This window comes from Brassica rapa, chromosome A02 (genome assembly GCF_000309985.2).
Source record: "Brassica rapa cultivar Chiifu-401-42 chromosome A02, CAAS_Brap_v3.01, whole genome shotgun sequence".
NCBI classification, from domain to species: domain Eukaryota; kingdom Viridiplantae; phylum Streptophyta; class Magnoliopsida; order Brassicales; family Brassicaceae; genus Brassica; species Brassica rapa.
The window spans coordinates 1316199-1332912 of NC_024796.2; the positions used below are offsets into that span (position 1 = coordinate 1316199).

The window sequence follows — 16714 nt, forward strand, 5'->3', positions numbered from 1 at the left end:
TCTATATGTTTATAACTTGATTGTTCTAAATGCTACAACTCAAAAAAATAATACGTGAAAACCCCAATCAAGCTGTCCATGATTCTAATTAGGCCTCAAAAAGTAGCCTGTTTATGAAGCCTGAATCAACTCTCAAAATGGTTAAAAAAGATGGAGATGCGGGGTATCGATCCCCGTACCTCTCGCATGCTAAGCGAGCGCTCTACCATCTGAGCTACATCCCCGTTGACATAGACTAACATCAAATCATTTAGTGGTTGTGAGCTACACAGTTCAACACTCTATTTGCCATTTGGCATGGTTCTCATCGTTCTCAACATCCAATCGAACCGTACCATTAACTAAAGAAACCTTATACACGTTCCTAATGGATTGTGGTTTATTTAATAGTTGGTTTAATTTTGGTTAGGCAAAGAAGAATGGATTTGATTAACTCTCCCTCCCTCCTTGGCCGACATTATACATGCTTTATTTTGTCAAACATACAGACCCGATTTTTGACTTTAGAACCAGCTATTTTATCCAGTGGTGGGATCAATGCAGATAATTTGGCATTGACCGAATCAGACTCACACTGTTGATACTCTTACTATTCTTTTCAAACACTTTATTATAAACATTTGTTACTATAAAAACAGTGGTTTACATGACTTTGAAAATAGAATGAAAACCAAATAATCTCTAGTCCACGAGTTTCGTTAATCACTCGACGCAGTTTCCTCATTTTCCTCTAAATCACTCCCTCACCGTTCGATTTTTTTGTTTCCACGAGCTGATGTTTGAATTGTGATCAAATCTAGTCTAGCTATAGCTAGAGAGAGAGAGATTACTATGTTTATGGATCGTCGAGAGAGAAGGCTTTCTAATCGCAACGGCACTCCTCCTGAATACACCAACGGAAAATTCCGCGACGATAAAAATGGTTACGGTGGAGGATTCTTCTTAGATCCTTCTAGTCCGAACATCCTTCGCATCCCGTCTCCGACTTCTTCTTCTCCTCCTCCGCGTTCCAGCTCCCCTGACCGTGGCTACATCGAGCACCGCGTCTCCAAGTTCGATACTCTCGCCGGCGTTGCCATCAAATACGGCGTTGAGGTTAAAAATAAAAATTATATGTTTTGACTTAATATTGCGTTATTTTAATTAGAGACAAAAAGGTAGAAATTAACTTTTAATTGTACTGGTAAAAAAGCCATTTTTTATTTAGATTGAGGCATGATGAAGAACACGTGAGGAATTAAAGTGTTATTTGATGTTCTGTTTTTTTTTATGTTCTGTTTTTTTTTGATGTTTTTGATGTATGATTAAGAACACGTGAGGACCGCGTCTCCATGTTATGCTTTTTGATGTTCTGTTTTTTTTTTTGTGTGTTTGTTGTTAAAATGCTCTGCTTTCACGTTGGAGATGTGAAAAAGATGAATGGGCTTGTTATTTTTTATTTTCGAACATTTTGAATTTCTTTTTTATGTTTGTTGTTAAAATGCTCTGCTTTCAGGTTGGAGATGTTAAGAAGATGAATGGGCTTGTTACTGATCTTCAAATGTTTGCTCTCAAGTCTCTCCGGATCCCTTTACCTGGAAGACATCCTCCTTCTCCTTGTTTATCTATCGGCTCCTTACACCATGGGTGGGTACTTAACCACATCTTTACCTTGCACCAAGTTACAGCTTTGATATAAGAGGTGCCGGTCTTTCACAAAGCCGGATGAAACGTTCGCTTAAAACTCCCAAATTTTAAGAAAAAAATACAGACATAAGTCTCCAAATTTATAAAAAAGCTCCGAAAAAATACATAGACATAAGTCTCCAAATTTTTATTGAAATTTTACCCAAAATCTCAGGCCGGCTGAAAATGAAAATTATAGACATGGTCTTGTTATTGCAGAGTAGTTTACATTACCCAAGCTTTATTTTTTGAACTGGTTGTGTTGGACTGAAGCTGCTGCATGTTCATTATCAAAGTGATCCTCTTGGTTCTAATATTTGGAATCTTTATTTACAGAGAGGGATGTTCATGCCACGAACTGGAACCACAAAACGATACCAACAGCGACGCGTTTGACTCATTCCAGTCTCTGAGGTTGAAATCTTCAAAGAAGAAAGGCTACTACGGGCTAAAACCACCAATCAGAACAGTTTCTGTAGGAGGAAGCTTAGAGATGGGAGCTTACAAGACAGAAAGCAACGGTGATAGTCAATACCTCAGACCTTTCCCATCCACAAACACTCCCTTAAACCACCACAGGAAGTCCAGAAGCTTAGTCAATGCACTTCTCGAAGAGTTCAACCAATCATCTCAAGAACCGAGTTCCACTAAGTTTATGAGAAGACGCCAAAAATCTGAAGCCGACTTTACATCCCGGACTCCAGAGCTTATGTTGAAAGAAGAGAGCACTAGCAGCAGCAACGGAGGGTTCTTATCATCAGTAGGAGGGAAAGGTTTAGCTTTGAGATCAAAAGCCTCAAGTAGAACTAGTCTATCATCAGCAGAATCTGAGACTTGGAGTTTCAATCCGGTACCAATGAACTTGATGGATGCTCTTGTTTCAGACAGCTTTGCCAGTGTAAGAAAATCTTCAAGTGCATCGAGTTTACAAGATCCAGACGGTAACAGCAATAACGGTTCATCGTCACTGTCTCTATGGTCGACTTCTACACCTGCTGCTATTACAAGCTCAATCTTTGATGGGTTGCCTAAGCCTTTAACAGGGAGGAGAAACAAAACGGCTATGGACTAAAGTAAAATGGTCAGTTTCTCTTTTATTTAATTGTCACATTCTTTTTGTTGAAACTATACAAATCAAAAGTAGAAGAAGCTGTGTTTAGGCCTTAGTGCGGAGTAAATAGAAGTAAAGAGAGTATAGAACATCTGAAGTTGTGATGGTGAATGTAATATTTTTTTTAATTATAATGAGCATACAAAAAAACAATCAAAACAAGAAGGTTACCTTTCTCTCTCAAATCAAAAAAGTTACAACAGATTTAGGAAGAAGAAGAAAAGGGATCTATGATGTTGGAAAACTCCTCTAGCCTAGTCTCTCTGTCCATGTCACAGCCCTTCTTCCTCTTCTTTAACTGGCTTAGTTGCCGAAGAAGCCTGGACCAGCACGGGAAAGCAGTTCTTGCCCAGCGTCTTTTCCCATCTTCACCATGTCCTCAAACACGTAAGGACCTTTTCTTGACGTCTCAAGAACTGTCACCACAAAGATGGAATACATAAGAAATGAATGATAGGTGGACCGTCACATAGATAGATATGTAGGGATGCTTTCATACCTCGAGTACCGTCAGGTGATGCAACCAATCCTCTGAATAAGCAGTTGCCTTCTTCGTCCTTGGCCGCATATCCAGCAATAGGTGTACGACATGAACCATCCAGCGTTTCAAGAAACGCTCTCTCGCATGCAACCGCTAGTCTTGTTTCCTCATGGTTCAATGAAGCTAAGTAACTTGCCTGCAGATGCAAAACAACAATAGAATCATTCCCATGAAAAGTAAACTTCAGTTTAGCTCAGAGGAATGTTTCTTTATACCATTTTATCATCATCAGTTCTGCAGGCAATTCCAATTGCTCCTTGAGCAACAGCTGGAAGCATTTCATCTAAAGATAGTACAGATGCAACGTTCTCTGTCATGCTCAGTCTCTTAAGACCAGCTAGTGCTAATAGAGTTGCATGTACTTTTCCTCCTTGAAGCTTAGATAGCCTCGTCTGCACATTACCCCTAAAGTTCTCCTCAACCTGCAGGAGGCAACAAACACCTGATTCAATAAAATAAGAAGTGGCAGCCTCTATGCTCTGATACAAGATGGTGAAAACTTACAGTTAACGAAGGATACTTGTGGAGTATCTGCGACTTTCTCCTAAGAGAAGCAGTTCCCACAACGCTACCAGCTGGAAGATCAGCTAAAGAGGCAGCAGTGAGACAAATAAAAGCGTCTCTGACATCCTCACGCACAAGGTTACAAGGCAAAACCGTTTTCTCGGGGAGATAAGTGGGCACATCTTTCATTGAATGAACAGCTATGTCGATATGGCCGTTGATCAAAGCCTCGTCAATCTCTTTGGTGAAAAGCCCTTTCCCACCAATGTCAGCAAGCGGTTGAGAGAGAATCTTGTCACCGGTGGTTTTGATGATCTCGATGTGGATGGCTCCGTCTTCAGTGAGTTCAGGGTGTATTGCCTGGAGCTTGGATCGTGTCTCGTATGCTTGAGCAAGTGCTAGAGGACTGTCCTACACAGTGAGAGTATATAAGGAGGGAAAAAAAGATGATAAAATATGCATGAGAGGCTAAAATTCAATTCACCACTAATGCAACATCAATCACAAGACAAGATTGAACTACTATGAGCACAGAAACCAAAGTAACATATCACATTTCTAGCCAGATTAATTACACTAAATCATTGTCCCCTAAAACTCACTCAAACCAAAGTAACATATCTCATTTCTAGCCAGATAAATTTACAACTAAAACATTCAACCATGACATTGACAACTATAACTCACTTAAACCCAGGAAGAGGATCCAAACAGAGGACTGGTAAAAATGGAGACTTTGAATCAGAACTAAGGAAACCAAAGCAAAACAAACCCATTAGTATTCAAGCACTCATATAAACAGAGGACTGGCAAAAATCAACACTTTGAATCAGAACTAAGGAAACCAAGGCGAACCCATTAGCATTCAAGCACTCATATAAACAGAGGACTTGTAAAAATGGAGACTTTGAATCAGAATTAAAGAAACTAAGGCAAACCCATTAGCATTCAAGCACTCATATACTCTTAAGAGACCAGTGATCACACGAGAAGCAAAAAAAGAGAGAGACTTTACCTTCCCCTTGTGCCAATTCTGATGATAGCAGTCCGAGTTTTCTGTTCAACAGCAACACAAGCTCTTACAAAGCCTGAAGAGGTGCCTTTTCGACGACATTTAGCTAGAGAAGGAGCGCTGATCTGCGGAAGCGAGAATCCGGTAAAGGTGAGGGAGCAGGAGTTGACCGGGGAAGAGGGTTGACAACGCGTGAGAGAGATCTTGTGAGCTTGACAGAGAGATGAAGATGCGATATCCATGGATTCCGACAGAGCAGAGTGAGAGTTGGAATCTGTTAGGAGAGATTTAGAGGGAAAAAAGAAAGAGATCAGAGCTTCAAATGGAGGTTGATAGAGATCTCTTTGATGATTTTTTTGGATAGGAATAGGATAGGTCGATATTAATCACCTACGGTAACCCATAACTGAGTTTCGTGTTATAATGCCTTTTCCACCGTCCATTTTTCTATCTCGTGGACTCAACCTTATTGGGCCTCCTCGTTAGTATCTAATGGGCCTTGGCTAAGCGTGCGATCCTAAACCATATTACTCTGAGCGGGCCTGGTCGTGATGGTCGGTGGACCGAAGATAAAGTGACTTCGTATCAACATTTAAAAATTGTAAAAATTCTGGAGTTCTTAAATTCATTTCTACAAAGTCAATAATTTTTTTTGTTATTAAAAATTAATATTTTTTGTCATTTAAAAATTGGGCGGTATTGTTATCTTAAAAATTCATTTTGTAAAGTATATGTTTATAGCAAATTTTCGAAGATTAACTCTAATAAAAAATGTTAAATTACTGTAATAGAAATCTCATATTCATTATCCAAAATGGCATCATAGCCATGATCACCTTGGTGTTTGGAAACTTATCCAAACTCTAAAAAAATGGCATCAACCATTTCATCATCTTCTTACAATCATTTCAGAGATTTACACAATCCAGAGTTTTCTATAATAGAAGATAAGAAAATGTTTTTTTCTTTCTGAATTTGTCATCTCATCAAATATAAACATAATAGAAATAAAATGAAAATTTGGTATGTCCCTCCAAATTTTGAAGAAACGTTGGGTTGTAATGGAGAAACTTTAAAATGTTTAAAAAAAATCTAAAGTCAATAAAATAAAAGGACGAATGAAATTTCTTATCGGATACTATGATAATCACAACCAATGGGGTTCAAGATTTGGAAAACAACTACATCACATATGCCCTTTTTCTATTCAATGAAATTTACATGACCATTCCATTTTCATCGTAAAACATATTAAAGAGTTTAGTGGGACATCTTTGAACAAGGATTGTGCATCCCATTTTTCTCCAAATCTTCAATCCTATTTTTCAGTTACATTTAAAATCTGTCTAAATAGAAACACATATAACCAAAATGTATAAAAATTTAAATAAAAAATATATGATTGGTTGTGATTCATCAAGAGGAGAAGAGGAGTTACTCTGATCAGATGATCTAAATGTTGTCTAAATAATTCCAGATGATGCTGACGGTATTGCTGAGGGGAAACGGGAGCACGTATCTCATATATGTACCATCTACCAAATTGTAGTATACTACGAAGACATATCTCTCTCTAGTAAAAATAAAGGTTTCTTCGAAACTAAAGATAATTCTTTCATTTGGGGACAACCCTTCAAAATATAGTCTTACTAGAGCAATGGTGGAAATTGTCGGTAGAGATTATCAGGAGTGTTCAGTGAGGAGATGCATGAGCAGCTTCATGTAGTATCCACAATTTAAAAGTGCTGCATTTAACCCAGCGCAATGCCAAACCTAGATTACCTATGTAGTTTATAAGCACAAAGGTTGGGGTTGTACACCCCGTTTTACTCAGTTCTTCAGACATGTTAATCATGCCGCTGAATGTTTAAGGCATCAAGTCTAGTTTGACTAAAATATGTCCTGGGTAATCACAACCAATGAAGTTTCAAGATTTGGAAAACACTTATATCACATCTATTTTGAAACTAAACAACGTAGAAGATATTATCATTAAAGATATTTTCATTTTGTAAAACATGTTAAACAATTTTGTGGGACACCTTTGAACAAGTATTGTGCATCCCATTTCTCTCCAAATCTTCCATTCCAATTTTCAATTACATTAAAAATCTGTCTAAATAGAAAAACATACAACCAAAAATTATAACAATTTAAATCACGATAGATATATTAACTAGAACTAGAACATGTTCAATTTTATATATAACATTAGTAGATGATTATCTTTGTTAGTTTCGATTATGGAAGACAATATTATACATGTAGAAAAATGTACTTTTTATTTATTCAAAATTAAGAAGTTATGATATGTTTGGTAAGTTTTTCGATAACATGAATTATGCAATTAGAACCTCTAACAGGTATGTAATGTTTATCTGCTTTAAATGTCCAGCTGATAGCATAATCCAATTCATAAGAAGTAATCTATTAACAAACAAAACATACAGACTAAATTAAAAATGCATAATCATATTACCAAAAAGAAGAGACTAAAAAAAATAGTTAGACTAAACTTCAAAAATCAAATAATCACAAGAAAATTTATGATTTAAGAAACTACAAAACAAACACATCAAACATCCTAACAAATAAGAATGTCAAACAATGCTTTCACTTCATGGTCAACACAAAAACTTCCTTTCAGCTTAGCTTCAAGATTCTCTGAAATTAACTCCTCCTCTAGATAAAACAGCAAACATCATTTAACCAAAATATATATTTTGCGGTAGAGATCAATTTAGTTTTGAATAAAACGTCAAGCAATGACTTTACCTCTTATATTGTATCCCAAATCAATTTGGGATCACTCTCTCTATTCTTCTAGGTGTATGATTCAAAACTTCAAATGTTGTATGTACTATATATCATTATAAAGATTATTGGGCTTGGGCTAAAACTTCAAAAGCCTCTTTTGATCTGCTGATTATTATTCAAAACGAACCTCGCTGACATTTCTTTTTCCCCATTTCCGTTTTTACCCTTCACTCGGTTAGGGTTCAACAAAGTTGACTCAGATCGGAGCAACCTCTCTCTGTAAGCTGATCGAGAACCAAACAAGAAGAAGAAGACAATCATGTCTAGACAAGTCGCAAGGCTCCTCGGATCTCTGTCTCGCCGCTGCTCAAGCACCAGCTCCGAAGCTATTCCTCCGACTCTCAGCTCGTTCACCCAATCTCGCTCATTCGCGTCGGATCCTCCCCCTCCAGCCGCCGTCTTCGTCGACAAAAACACCAGAGTCATGTGCCAAGGGATCACCGGAAAGAACGGGACTTTCCACACCGAGCAAGCCATTGAGTACGGCACCAAAATGGTAAAGTCTTCACCTTTTTGAAGTGATTTGAATTAAAGATTGTAGCTTTATGCTAATTATGTGTGTGTTGATTGTGTAATTAACTTTTTTTTCCTCAATTTGATTTAAAGCTTGTGGCTTTCTAGTGGTTCCTCCTCAATTTGATTTAAAGATTGTAGCTTTATGCTAATTATGTGTGTTTGATTGTGTGATTAGGTGGCAGGAGTGACGCCAAAGAAGGGAGGAACGGAGCACTTAGGCCTCCCTGTGTTCAACTCTGTTGCTGAAGCAAAAGCTGAGACCAAAGCCAATGCCTCTGTGATCTATGTTCCCGCGCCTTTCGCTGCTGCTGCTATTATGGAGGGGATAGAAGCTGAGTTGGATCTTATTGTGTGTATTACTGAAGGAATCCCTCAGCATGACATGGTATCTCTCTAGTGCTTATTGCTATAGGTTTGTGTAGAAATGTAATTGGCTCTTTTTTTTGATTTGGGAGCTTGTGTTTGTTTGTTTGTTATTTAAGGTACGTGTAAAGCATGCTCTTAACAGTCAGTCGAAAACTAGGCTGATTGGTCCAAACTGCCCTGGGATTATCAAGCCTGGTGAGTGCAAGATTGGTATTATGCCGGGGTACATCCACAAGCCTGGCAAGATTGGGATTGTTTCTCGTTCTGGAACCTTGACATATGAAGCTGTAAGCTCTTTTTTTTTAATGTCTTGTCTTCTCTGCTTGTTGTGCTTTTGAAAGTGAGTTGTTGGTTATGGATTTCTCTAATGGTTGCTTTCGTTTCAACTTTATTGCAGGTTTTCCAAACAACTGCTGTTGGTCTAGGCCAGTCTACTTGTGTAGGAATTGGTGGAGATCCTTTTAACGGTACCAACTTTGTGGACTGCTTGGAGAAATTCTTTGTTGATCCTCAAACTGAAGGTAATGTTTCAGAACTCAGTCCACTTATTTTAAACAGATGATCCATAAAGATCATTTTTTACTAAGTAGATTAACTGAAAGATGGATTAGTAGAATGGCAACATGTTCAACTAATCACTTTAGACTGCAAGATATTCTTATCTTAGAAGACTTCCTATTCCTTTAAGTCATCTCTTTAAGAGTAGTTAGTAGCTTAATTGGAAAATCTCCTCTATTGTCACTGAAAGATGGAAATTAAGTGGACACAGCTGGTTGTTTCAGGTATTGTTCTCATTGGAGAAATTGGAGGCACTGCAGAAGAAGATGCTGCAGCTTTGATAAAGGTAATTGAATCAACTGTGAATCTCTTTTAACTCAGTCCCTCTATATTCTCATTCTTAAAAAGTAAACTCAACTTTTGTTTTTTTTGATGAATATAAACAGGAAAGTGGTACTGATAAACCTGTTGTTGCTTTCATTGCTGGGCTTACTGCACCACCGGGTCGTCGAATGGGTCATGCAGGAGGTATGTTCATAAGCAAGCCATTTTAACTCCTACTTTTAGTTTGTTGCTATCATTTGCTTATCTGTTTTGTTGTTTGTTGCAGCCATTGTTTCTGGTGGCAAAGGTACAGCTCAGGACAAGATTAAGAGCCTAAATGATGCAGGAGTGAAGGTTGTTGAATCCCCAGCTAAGATAGGAGCGGCCATGTATGATCTCTTTAAAGAAAGAGGTCTTTTGAAGCAGTGAAGTGAATTTCACTAGCTTACGTTTCTTTTTTCCATCTTGAAACCTTCAAGAAGTAAACAAAAAACCCTCATTCATCGCCCATTGATGGTTGTACACTCTTTTGGGGTTGTTTTCTAAATCGATATTCATTGAGAAGAAAAAAAAAAACAATTGTTGTTTACATGCTGGTTTGAATAAATCAAATTTGCTTGAAATTTATTGTATTGGATCATTCTCTATGATAACTTCCTTTACAAGAAATAAGAGTTGGTCATTGACTATATTATTAAAAACAAGCAAAATGATTGCCTTCATTATTGTCAAATGTCAAGTGTCAACAATGAGATCAATCCTAGTATCAACCAGATGTAAAGCTGCGTAGATCAAAAAAAAAAAAGCTGCGTAGATCTTCTTGGAGTCGAAGTACGTTTTGTGATGAGTTAGCCTATGAATCTGCGTAGCTTTAACTGCTTTATCCAACTGGCTAATCCCCGTATGCATCCCAGGACTGGTGTATTGAATCTCAAAACTTTCTGCGACAAGTTTTTCGCCTACAGACTTTTGTTTACATCATAGTTAAGAGTCCATATAGTACACCACATCTGCGCCTGTAATATTATGCAGATACATTTGAAAAAGATTAAAAAGTTAATATGGATTCTAGTATCATTACAAGAAGGGCAAATGTCATTATGAAGAAGGAAAATTTGGTCCAGAGCAAATACCTTGTAAGAAGGAGATGGGTCCATGACATCAGACCAAGATTAGCAACAAGGAGGTAGCTTCTTTTTGGTTTCAAAACCCAAAATTAGAAGCGTTTACTTCACTTTCTATTCACAACAGCTACAATAGGAAATCTACCGTCTTTAATTAGACATGTAATATAACATGATGTCCTATAATCTTCCGCAAACTTATCTGCAGCATCAATAGCAAGCATGCAGTTCCTATCTACCAAAACCGGAAACCTTCCTTTACAAACCATTTCTCTGAATATCCCAAACCCAGCACTGATGTTTCCACTCAACAAAAAAGAGCTCACGAGGGATACATAAACACCTGAATCAGGTTCCATTTCCTTCTCTTCCATCTCACGAAAATAAACCAAAGCCTCACTCGACAAGCCACACTTGCAAACCCTGAACAAGCGCCATGAACGTAATCACATTCGGACAGCAACCTCTCCCCTTCATCTCGTTCCAACGAGAGATTGCTTCACCAGGCCTTCCACTAGCGCACAGCCCATGGATTAAGCTAGTGTAGGTAACAACATCAGGGTCTTTCTCATCCTCGTACATCCTCGCCATACAGGACATAGCCAATTCAATCTCGCCTTCCTTGCACCATCCATCTACCATACTGTTGTAAGTAGCAACAGAAGGTTTTAGTCCCTTTGATACCATCTCGTTAAAGAGGCTTTCAGCTTTGGTAGCTCGACGTGCTTTGCACAGAGCTTTTATCATTACATTGTATGCAATCACGTCAGGGGAATGACCACCGGCGCATATGTCTCGGAACAACTCCAAACCTTTATCCACTCCTTTATTTTTACAAACGTGATTTTTTAGTTGACAAAAGTCAACCTAAATAATTTGCTGTAGATGATCCATGAAGCATTTTATCTTCACAGACTCACAGTTATCATTCATTTATTATTCTATCACCAATTATAAAAATTATTGTATTATTAATTTACAACACAATTTTACATATATTATATTTTATGATAATTTATATTTTACTGTTCTATTTACAGCAAACGGAATCAAAATTTATATGTGATAGTTTACTTGTGTATATCTTATGTAAGTTTTTTCATTGATCTGCTTAATTAGTAATACATTGTAGTTTTATAAAATTTAAACTTCAATTTTTGGTGTGAAATTAACCAAACTATGCATTAGGAGACACATATAAAAATGTAGTTTGTGACTAAGATTCTTTTGCATTACACTTAGTTGTATTTTTTTCATTCTTCCGTTGTATCATATATATATATATATATATTGACGAGATGAAAGCAAATGATAGTTGAAGATCTTTTTCTCTCTTTCGTACAAATATCATAATTTCATAAATCATACAAAAGTAGTAAAACGGCAACATAAACGAAATAATCAAATGGTCATGCATGTTTTACATGGTTTTGAGAGATTCTTAACAATAACAATGGCATTGTCCTCCGTTAATACGTTTGCAGAAACCACCTTTTTTATTGTCACATCCCTTAAGACACCAACTGTTGCATCTTCTTGTGTCAAGGTTTGGGATGCACCTCCCAAATTCTGGGTGGGTATTGCAACACAAGGATGTACTTTCTAACACATATCCTTCAACATCTGCCAATCACACAAAATTAAAAACTCAAACACAGACACATATATATACATATATATTTATTTATAAATTAGATAAAAGTTGTAAGAACCTAACAATTATTAAAGAAATACATTTTTTTTTTCAGAGTGTAAACACTACGTACCAACGGAGAAAAGGAGGACAAGAAACAAAGCAAAAGAAAAAACTTTCACACTGGCCATTGTTAATCTTTATTTTTAGATTTGTAATAGCCTTGTTTTGTGTTGATAAAAAATGATGTATTTCACTCGTATTTATACTAGATGGATACTACATTTTTTCTGATGTGTTGATGAAACCGAAGTTTCAGTCAAATCAAAAGTCAATAACTTAAAAGTTTTATTCTATTTCTACTTATATTTGAATGCTGACTATTTTGTAACATGTCAACCCTTTTTGTGAAAGTCAAAACACTCTGACTTTCAGTTACGGAATATAACAGATACAAATCTGAATTAGATATTGTCAACTGTTATGATCCAAATATATGATCCTTCCTCCAAAAACAAAAAATAAAGAAAGAAAAATAATTTGTTGTAGATGATCCATGAAGCATTTTATTTTGGGTAAATTACATGTTTACCATTTTCATGGTACCACTTTTCATTTTTATCACCACTAATGAGATATTTTCAAAAATACTTTCTTCATTAAGTGGCAAAAGTCTTTTATGCTCTTGTTATTTATATATATATAATAAATTATTATTTAAAAAAAAATAAAATAAAAATGTAATTTTTTTTTTATGTTTTCAAAATATACTTTTTCAAATTCAAACTTTTTTATAAAATTCTTTTTTCGAATTTTTTTCGAATTTTTTTTGGATTTTTCTTTATTTTTTTTTCAAATTTCTTTTTGAAAAACGAAAATTATGTTTGAAACTATTTTTTTAAAAATTTTATATATTTTTAAGTATTTATATATTTATTAGAATCATAAATTTCACATTCCAAAAACCATACCCTACCCCTCAGTTCTAAACCCTAAGTCTAGATTAGTTAACTCTAAGGGTATAATTGTATTTTACCCTTCATTAAAAGTGAAGGTAAAATTGGTTAATGTAAACATGAAAATTGGTATTATGAATGTGATATTTGTGGTAATTTTCCTTTTATCTTTACAGTTATCATTCATTTAATTTCTATCACCAATTATTATAATTATCGTATTATTAATTTACAACGCATTTTTACATATATTACTATAATTCATATTTTACAGTTATATTTACATCAAATTGAATCAAAATTTATACTTATGTGAGATAGTTTACTTGTAGATCTTATGTGAGTTTTTTCATTAATCTTCTTAGTTGGTAATAAATTATAGTTTTATAAAATTTAAACTCCAATTTTTGGTGTGAAATTAACCAAACTATGCATTAAGAGATACATATAGAAAATGTAGTTTGTGACTAAAATCCTTTTGCATTACAGTATTTTTTGTTGTATTTTTTTCCAATCTTCCGTTGTATCATATATATGTATATATATTTTTATTGACGGGATGAAAGCATATTATAGTTGAAGATCTTTTTATATCCCTTTCGTACAAATATCATAAGTTCAAATCATACAAAAGTAATGCAACACAAGGATTTACTTTCTAACACATATCCTTCAACATCTGTTCATGCATGTTTTACATGGTTTTGTGAGATTCTTAACAATAACAATGGCATTGTCCTCTGCCAACACGTTTGCAGAAACCACCTTTTTTACTGTCACATCCGTTAAGACACCAGCTGTTGCATCTTCCTGTGTCAAGGTTTGGGATGCACCTCCCAAATTCTGGGTGGGTAGTGCAACACAATGATTTACTTTCCAACACATATCCTTCAACATCTGCCAATCACACAAAATTAAAAACTCAATTACGCTTATATATATATATATTTATAAAGCGGATAAAAGTTGTAAGAAACTAACAATTATTATAGAAATACATATTTTTTTGAGAGTGTAAACACTAAACACTACGTACCAACGGAGAATAGGAGGACAAGAAGCAAAGCAAAAGAAAAAACTTTCACGCTGGTCATTATTAATCTCTTTTTTTTTTTAGTTTTGTAATAAGTGTTTAAGCCTTGTTTTGTATTGATTAAGAAAATGATGTATTTCACTCGTACTTATACTAGATGGCTTCTATATTCTTTCTGATGTGTTGATGAAACCAAAGTTTCAGTCAAATCAAAAGTCAATAACTTAAAGGCTTTATTCTATTTCTACTTATTTTGTATGCTGACTTTTTTTTTTTTAACAAATTTGTATGCTGACTATATTGTAACATGTCAACCCTTTTTGTGAAAGTCAAAACACTCTGACTTACAGTTATAGAATGTAATAAATAAAAGTCTGAGTTAGATATTGTTAATCGTTATGATCCAAACATATATATTCTTCCTGCAAAAAGAAAAAGAAAAAAAACATATATTTTTTATTTCGTTGAACAATTCTCATAAATAGACAATTTTCAAGTTTTTGTCACAAAAATAGACTTTAAAAAGAAAATGACCAAAATAATTTATTTAATAGGTAAAAAGATCTTAATATTCTCTATATATAAATATAAATTTTTTAATATAAATTATATGTTTTATTTATAGTTTTAAATTATATGTTTTCAAATTTGAATTTTTTTATAAATATTTTTTGAAACTATTTTTTTGAGTTTTTATTTTCAAATTTTTAATATTTATTTTTTATTTTATAAAATTTTAATATTTAATTTTAAATCATTATCCCTAAACTCTAAACTCTTAGATTAGTTAACCATAAAAATATAAGCGTATATTTTGAAACATTTTGGTCGATGACAAAAACTTATGCCTCGGGGTATTTCTCTATTTCTCTTGACCCACTAGTCTCTTAATTCAGGAGGCCCACTAGTGTATTGGGCCTAAGTAAGCGTACTTTGCTTAGAAGACCCATTCTAAGCTCAAACTTCAAGGTTCATCGTTCATCTCCTTCGTCGGCGAATTCTCGATTTGCCGGAGCTCGAGGCTGAGCTAACCAGTGAAGATCAAACCCTAATCACCATGGATTCTCCCACCAACTCACAGAAAACGGGTAAACCAATAACCTCAATTCGCCTTTTGCACTCTCTTTACGCTCTCGAACTCATTCCTTCGTTGATTCATTTCGCCAGAGATTTGCGGAAAGAAGAGTTGTATCGTCTGTGTTTATCTTTAGGGTTTCTTGCTAATTTACTGAGATTCGTGTTCTTGTACACTGATTTTGATTTAATGAGAGTCTGCTTTGTGACAGTTTCGGACGACGATGAGATTGATTACTCCATCAAAGCAGAGTTCTATGACTCGGATCTTGATGATAAAGATGAGCTGTGGATGGCTAAGAAGAGAGATGGCCGTGCTTCCGATGCTGTGCTGAGCTGTCCCGCTTGTTTCACCACCGTCTGCTTAGAGTGTCAAAGGTTATTCAACATTTTTGATTCATTATAAACGAGTTGAATCTTTGGTTTAGGCTTAAGGTTAACTTGTTCAGTCCCTATCCATGTGTTTTGCTTCCTGGAGTATAGGTTGATAGTGACTCTGCTAGAATTGTTTTGGAGATTCTTGACTACATGTTACAGGCTCTAGATACTTAAACATGACTGTCTTAATAGGATTCAAACCGATACAAGACTTTGATTAAATTAGAAGATCTCGAATCATTGACAACTCTAGCTAACCAATTCAACAGGTGTTGCTAACTATAGATACAGCTACAATCCACTACTTTGACTAGTTACAATACTCATGCGCTAGACTAATACAAGGACTTAATCACACAGCTCTCTTAGCATAGCAAATGGAAGATACAATGAAGAACATGCTCTTACTCTTTCTCTCCTCTTCAAACCAGCTTGTTTGTAACTTGGTCACCTTGCATTTTTCTTGGTGGCCATGTGAAGTTGACTTGTCAACGTAGGAACTGTATTAGTACTATTAACTGTGATTTATACAGTTTAGTAGAACTTTCCTAATCAAACATTTGGATTCTTTTTGCAGGCATGAGCAGTATGTGACACAGTACAGAGCAGTCTTTGTGGTCAACTGCAAAGTTGATAAAGATAAAGCTTTGCAACACAGTACAGCTCCGTCGAAGGCTGGTAAACGAAGGAGAAATTCTGAGGAGAAAGAAACTCATTCTGCAGACAGCGGAAGAGTGAACTCGGTCGTTTGCTCAACTTGTTCGACAGAGATCGGAGTCCTTGACAGTGAAGAGATCTACCATTTCTTCAACGTCATCCCAAGCGAGCCTTAGTTACTTCATGAGTTTCTTGTAAAACAATCTAGGAAGTGGTCACAAAATGATACTAAACCAAAAGTTTAATCCAATGTTACTGTAACGGGGGAAAGTGAGTTTTATCGATGATCGTCTTATTTTCAGCAAAGGCAGAAGATAAACATGAGATGACGTGGGTCGTTCTGATTGGCTGCGTAAGCAAAAAATCTAAGAAGTCATCTCCAAGTGAAAGCTATAATAACAAATAAAAAGAATCGTTGTATGAAACACGAGTTGATTCTCTTTTTGCATAAGTGTCACTTTCTTGCATTTTGGTCCACAAGAAAAAAGTGAGAATGGGCTCCAGC

General features: G+C 35.5%; 6 protein-coding genes and 1 non-coding gene across 7 annotated transcripts; 3 read left to right on the forward strand and 4 right to left on the reverse strand.

The window, feature by feature from the left end:
- Nucleotides 1-151: 151 nt before the first annotated feature.
- On the reverse strand, nt 152-224 carry TRNAA-AGC. The gene has a single exon. It is a non-coding gene; the product is annotated as a tRNA-Ala (tRNA).
- Nucleotides 204-3110, forward strand: LOC103850688. The gene is made up of 3 exons (XM_033284945.1): nt 204-1095; nt 1496-1626; nt 2002-3110. The coding sequence occupies exons 1-3, from the start codon at nt 832-834 to the stop codon at nt 2735-2737; spliced, it is 1131 nt and encodes a 376-aa protein (XP_033140836.1). The 5' UTR covers nt 204-831; the 3' UTR covers nt 2738-3110.
- LOC103850687 (porphobilinogen deaminase, chloroplastic) lies at nt 2861-5211 on the reverse strand. The gene is made up of 5 exons (XM_009127473.3): nt 4837-5211; nt 3822-4227; nt 3533-3739; nt 3276-3453; nt 2861-3192 (listed from the first exon to the last, which is right to left on the reverse strand). The coding sequence occupies exons 1-5, from the start codon at nt 5073-5075 to the stop codon at nt 3080-3082; spliced, it is 1143 nt and encodes a 380-aa protein (XP_009125721.1). The 5' UTR covers nt 5076-5211; the 3' UTR covers nt 2861-3079.
- A 2580-nt stretch (nt 5212-7791) lies between these two features.
- LOC103850689 (succinate--CoA ligase [ADP-forming] subunit alpha-1, mitochondrial) lies at nt 7792-9986 on the forward strand. Its single transcript, XM_009127475.3, has 7 exons — nt 7792-8146; nt 8342-8551; nt 8649-8819; nt 8930-9053; nt 9315-9376; nt 9477-9558; nt 9641-9986. Exons 1-7 carry the CDS (start codon nt 7910-7912, stop codon nt 9781-9783), a joined length of 1029 nt encoding a protein of 342 aa, XP_009125723.1. The 5' UTR covers nt 7792-7909; the 3' UTR covers nt 9784-9986.
- A 1793-nt stretch (nt 9987-11779) lies between these two features.
- Nucleotides 11780-12783, reverse strand: LOC103850690 (defensin-like protein 22). Its single transcript, XM_018656606.2, has 2 exons — nt 12245-12783; nt 11780-12101 (listed from the first exon to the last, which is right to left on the reverse strand). The coding sequence occupies exons 1-2, from the start codon at nt 12300-12302 to the stop codon at nt 11920-11922; spliced, it is 240 nt and encodes a 79-aa protein (XP_018512122.1). The 5' UTR covers nt 12303-12783; the 3' UTR covers nt 11780-11919.
- A 249-nt stretch (nt 12784-13032) lies between these two features.
- LOC103850691 (defensin-like protein 22) lies at nt 13033-14649 on the reverse strand. The gene is made up of 2 exons (XM_018656589.2): nt 14104-14649; nt 13033-13964 (listed from the first exon to the last, which is right to left on the reverse strand). Exons 1-2 carry the CDS (start codon nt 14159-14161, stop codon nt 13783-13785), a joined length of 240 nt encoding a protein of 79 aa, XP_018512105.1. The 5' UTR covers nt 14162-14649; the 3' UTR covers nt 13033-13782.
- A 221-nt stretch (nt 14650-14870) lies between these two features.
- LOC103850692 (E2F-associated phosphoprotein) lies at nt 14871-16515 on the forward strand. The gene is made up of 3 exons (XM_009127477.3): nt 14871-15188; nt 15387-15552; nt 16130-16515. Exons 1-3 carry the CDS (start codon nt 15158-15160, stop codon nt 16383-16385), a joined length of 453 nt encoding a protein of 150 aa, XP_009125725.1. The 5' UTR covers nt 14871-15157; the 3' UTR covers nt 16386-16515.
- Nucleotides 16516-16714: the final 199 nt, after the last annotated feature.